This window comes from Microtus ochrogaster, chromosome 10 (genome assembly GCF_000317375.1).
Source record: "Microtus ochrogaster isolate Prairie Vole_2 chromosome 10, MicOch1.0, whole genome shotgun sequence".
Taxonomy (NCBI): Eukaryota; Metazoa; Chordata; class Mammalia; order Rodentia; family Cricetidae; genus Microtus; species Microtus ochrogaster.
The window spans coordinates 74,463,404-74,468,608 of NC_022016.1; the positions used below are offsets into that span (position 1 = coordinate 74,463,404).

The 5,205-nt window shown below is 54.4% G+C and overlaps 1 protein-coding gene across 1 annotated transcript in view; it reads left to right on the forward strand.

Annotated features, from left to right (window-relative positions):
- Cdcp2 (CUB domain containing protein 2) overlaps positions 1-5,205 on the forward strand; it is a 15,921-nt gene that overhangs the window by 8,725 nt on the left and 1,991 nt on the right. Inside the window, exons 3-5 of the mRNA XM_013348495.2 lie at positions 361-696; positions 1,706-2,059; positions 4,611-4,789. Coding sequence (XP_013203949.1) covers positions 361-696; positions 1,706-2,059; positions 4,611-4,789 — 869 coding nt within the window. The remainder of the gene's footprint in view (positions 1-360; positions 697-1,705; positions 2,060-4,610; positions 4,790-5,205) is intronic.

A 5,205-nucleotide genomic window follows, 5' to 3' on the forward strand; every position in this document is an offset into this window, starting at 1 on the left:
TATGTATGTATGTATGTATAACTCCCTGTCACCTTCGCTCCTCGGGTGATAGAACTCAGGTGGCTGCTTTACTAGAATTCCCTAGTGGGGTTCAGCAGCCCCCTTAGGCCCATTTCACCCTCTCATCTCACCCTCCGATGACCTCCAGATAAACCCTTTGCACTCTGGTTTTTATCTCTGGGCCTACCTGGATGAACTCAGGCCTAGAAAGGTTAAGTTACCTGACCTCCCACTGTAAAAAGTGGATGCCACATGGGTCGGGGTGCAGGTCTGTGCCTGCCAGGCATGGATGTTTGTGGAGACACATTTTGGGTGTCTGGTTCCCTGGGAAGAGGTCAGCTCAAATGATCTCCCTTGCAGATGTGTGTGGTGGTGTCCTGACTGGCCTGTCGGGGGTCCTCAGCAGCCCCGAATACCCCAACAACTACCCCAACAACGTGGAGTGCCATTGGCTGATCCGGGCCTCGGGCCCCGCCGCTGTCAAGTTGGTGTTCATGGACTTCCAGGTGGAGGGCAGCGACGGATGCACGTACGACTACGTGGCTGTGCTTGGCGCTCCTGGCCCTGCCCGCGGGCACCACTACTGTGGCCGCACCAGACCCCCTACCCTTGTGTCCCTGGGCCATGAGTTGCAGGTGGTCTTCAAATCTGACTTCAACATTGGAGGCCGGGGCTTCAAGGCTCACTACTTCTCAGGTAGGAGGAGCCGACGCCAGCACCTGTGCCTGTGGACCCCTGTCTACTGTTTCATTTGAGAATTCAGTTAAGGCTTTCTGTGTCACTGGGGCTTGGATTTTCTGTCTTGCTCAGACAAGATCAATCTCTTCTAAACTCCCCAGAGGGCGGTTCTCAACCTGTGGGTCATGACCCCCCACTGGGGGTTGAACAACCCTTTCACGGGGGTTACACATCAGATATCCTGCATATCAGATGTTTGCATTACAATCCATAACAGTAGCAAAATTATAATTATGAAGTAAATGAAAATAGTTATGGTTGGGGGGGGTCACCACAACATGAGGAACGACTTTTTTAAAGGGGTTGCAGCGTGAGGAAGGTTGAGAGCCTCGCTGAGGAGAATTCCTCCATATTCTTATCCACCACCTCTCCCTTTTGTCCCCTCCCTGCCTGGTGGTGAGCTAGCTCCTTGTTCTCGTGTACTACAAACATGTACCACATGCTCACATGACGTGTGCACAGAAGGGTGAACATGCTCAGAGAATTCAGATGGGCAGCACAGTGATGAGCCGCCATCATGAGTGCTAACCGGGGGACTTCCTGGAGGAGGAACTGAGCAGAGCCTTGATGAAGTCAGCCAAGAGGCATGGGCGGTGTGTGCAGAGGCGCAGAGGGGTGCTGGCTGACTGAGCACAAAGCTGGTGTGTTGACAGAATGTTAGCTCTCTGTACCTGAGACAGACAAGGTCCACCATGGCTCGCAGTTCCAGAGGCCTGTCAGGAGGGAGCAAAGAGGGGAGCAAAAGCTGCTTCCTCGACAGCCAGGAAGCAGAGCCAGAAAAAGGGAAGGGACCAGAGCCCCAGCGCCCACTTTGAGGGCATTCTCGCAGTGATCCAACCTTCTTCCAGTAGGCCCCCCACATCCTGAAGGTTCTACCGCCTCCCCGTGACACCTCAGGCCGCAGACCCAGATTTTAGCTGTTTGTCATTTTTGTGTGTATGAACGAATCTTGCTTTCTCCTCCCCAGGAGAATGCCAGGAGGTATTCACAGCTGTGCGTGGAAACTTCTCCAGCCCGCAGTACCCTGGCTCCTACCCCAACAATATCCGCTGCCACTGGACCATCCGCCTGCCCCCGGGCTACCGCGTCAAGATCTTCATCCTGGACCTGGGCTTGGAGGAACCCAACAGCCTGACCAGAACCTGTGACTTTGACCATCTGGCAGCCTTTGATGGGGCCAGCGAGGACGCACAGCTGCTGGGGAAATGGTGTGGTCATCACCTGCCACCGCCCGTCACCTCTCATCACAACCAGCTCCTGCTTCTGCTGCACACGGACCGCAGCACCTCCGGCAGGGGCTTCTCTGTGGCCTACATTGGAGGTCAGCTGAGTTAAGAGTGTGGGTGCTGGGGAACCCCACAGCCTCCTTCCTGTTTCACGGTCACACAGCCCCTCTATGGTGTTCTCCGGGCCCTACTCAGGTGCCTGCTCTGAGGACTTTTGAGGCCACTCGGCTGTGGCCCTCACTTATTTCCACCCTCTTTTTGTAGCTTTTGTCTCCATGATTCCTAATTCTTCCCTTTTCCTGTGGGTTCCATGTCTTTCAGATGTTTGACCTGGTTTCCTGGATTGATGCACAAAATATGTCAAGTTATCAATGGCCAGCATTAGGTATCAATGGCCAGCATTAGGTGACACACTGAGATGCCACCAGCCCTGCCCTTGTCATTTAGAACTGCTGACTAGACAAAGGGCAAATATGTATCCTCACTTAGCAGAAGCTAGTCAGCCAACTGTTGTTTGGGTCCAGGGACTCAGAATGTCCTAATGGCACCTCTGAGTCAAGATACTCAGACTTGTCTTTGCAACATAATTGCCACAAAACTCAAGCATCAAGTCCACGTTCAAGGCTGGAAGAGGAGAGGTGCCAGTCACCAAAAAAAATCCCATTATCCAGAAAGCCAAAGCATTTTTTGGGAGGGGCCAAGTTTCAAGACAGAGTTTCTCTGTGTAGCCCTGGCTGCCCTGGAACTCACTCTGTGAACTTGGCTGGCCTCAAACTCAGAAATCTGCCTGGCTCTGCCTCCAGAGTGCTGGGATTAAAGGCCGGCCTAGCCAAAACATTTTCAAAGCTCTCTCAGTGCTTTGTCTTGGGTCACGTTGGTTTTAAATGAGTCACCTGGCCACGCTTTTGCTGCAGAGGTAGCTGGGGAAGCTGGTATTGAGGCTTCTTTAGCTTTTCTAACTTTTGTAACAGGGACTCAGTCGTACAGGACAGGTGAGCCCGGAGTCAGGCGAAGTGTGAGGGCGGCAAGTATGTCTGGTTCTGAGGCTATCTTTCCCTCACATGCCTAGGCCTGTTCAGCAGTGAAAGGAGCCGCTTTCCTCATCCCCAGAGGCAGAGGAGCTGGGGCCCTGGTAGCAGAGTGGGAACCAGCTGCTGCGAGCTGGTAGCTCCTAGAGACTTGCACAAAACCACCCTGCTGGGCTCAGACAGTGCCCCGTCCCTGTGGGAAGGACAGTTGTGACTCTTGGTACTATCTCCTTTGATTCTTCGTGGACAAAGAGAATATTGTGATCGGGCGCTACCTAGGCTCTGTCCAGTGACCTGGAGCTCCCTTTTGATCTCCAGATCCTGGTTTTCCCGCCTAGACATCAAGGACCTAGATTGAAGGGTCTTTAGGGTCCAGTTTGCCTCTGAGAGCCTGGCTCTCAGGCCCGGCCTGGGCAGGGCTAAGTGATCTAGACAGTCTCTTCTTGCAACATCTCTAGAGAGGAGGGAGGGGGCAGCTGTCATCCTGGCTCCTGTTCCAGGGCCTTCTGTGCTCCCCACACAGGTCCCTGTGGGAGCCTAGGGTTAGACAGGGCACTCACACTGGACCAGCACCAGATGGGGCCCAGGCTTTCGGCAGCCTTTCCACAGGGAGGGCAGCCTCGGCATCAATCAGGGGTGACACACAGTTCAGCGCTGCCGAGATCATCGTGGGAGACAGCAGACCCATAAATCCCCGCCTGCCCAGACACCCGAGGTTGAAATATGTCTGAGACGTTGCCCAGGGAGGGCTGAGGGATCCAGGGCTCTGCCTGCCAGTTTCCCTTTTCCTTCCAGCTAGCTACCAACCCCCACCCGCCTCCTCCTTGCACACGCCCCTGCATGCACCCTTGCCCCTGAAGTCCCAGACACTGGGAATCACACTCTCGCACAGAGCATGCTGGGAGCTGACTGACAGTCAAGGATAGACTGATAAGTAGGGAATCCCGCCCCCCAAGTCTGAAGTCCCAACTCAGCCACCAACAAGCAGTTTCTTCTCCTCTCAGGGATTTGTTTCCAAAACAGAAGTGACCCAACTTCTCAGGCCATCGCAGGGAGGGGCAACAGGGCTCCCCTCCCCGCATCCTTCAAAGTTACCATCTTCTGTCTTCGCTTGATGGTCCTTCATAGCGCTCCGGTGTGTTTCACACATCCATTGCCCTGCACAAGCAGTGGGATGGCTGGCTTTTTCACGTCTGTGTCTGTGTGTGTGCACAGAGCAGGCCATCCATAATGATGGGCCGATGGATGACGGGACACACTGATGGGCATCTGGCTGTGATGAGCAATCACTCCTAATGTGAAGAATTAGTCTCCACTCACTCGCATGCTCGTTCGTTCGTTCATTCATTCATTCATTCATTCATTCCCTTGGTCTGCCAAGCTCTATGCCGGCCTCGGAGGACACAGAGACACCGGCACACCGCATGCCCTAAGCACTCACAGACCCAATGGTGCCGTGGAGCAATGCATGTGAATATCCCATCTCAGCCCTGTAGGATGCTGTAAACACCTTCCCTACTCTGAGCTTCTGTTCCAAGTCTGCTATCCTTCAGGAAGGCTTGGGGATGATGGGTCTGACTGCAGGCCTAAGATCTCAGGCTCCTCCCTCCTGTTCCAGTGGTACCCATGAATGTGAGCTGTTCCCGCACAGACTTCCAGATCCTGATCTCTGCCCAGGCACTGGCCCCACTGGAGCGGACCAAGGTCTACCTGGGCAGCCGGAGCTGTGCAGCCCAGGAAGTCGGTAGCAACTTCCGGATCCAGGCCCGCTTTGACACCTGCGGTACTGAGTCTCAGGTAGGGGCAGGGAAGGGGAGGTGTAAGAAGAGATGGGCTCTGAGCCTTACTGAAGGGCACCTGGTACCCTCAGATTCTCTCCTGGCTTCGGTGGTGCACCCAGGTCCTGATGCAGGCTTACTGGCACCCTTTCAAAAGACCCCAGTGGTGAACAACCCTAAATTTCCTCCCTGATCCTCCCTTTGAGAGCCTCCCCACGGGAATGGGAGCCCTGATTCCTTTAATATACACCACCACTCCCCTGTACTCTTCCTGCTCATCCTCCCCAACCTGGTCACCCCAGAACATCACTGAGCCCCACAAACAAATGAGCCTTTCAAGTATAGAGCCACCTCCCTCCAAAGACTGCTTACCAATGAGATTTTTCTGCTCTCCGTGGGTGCTGGAGGCTGTGAACTCAGGCCAGGGTGGGTGGG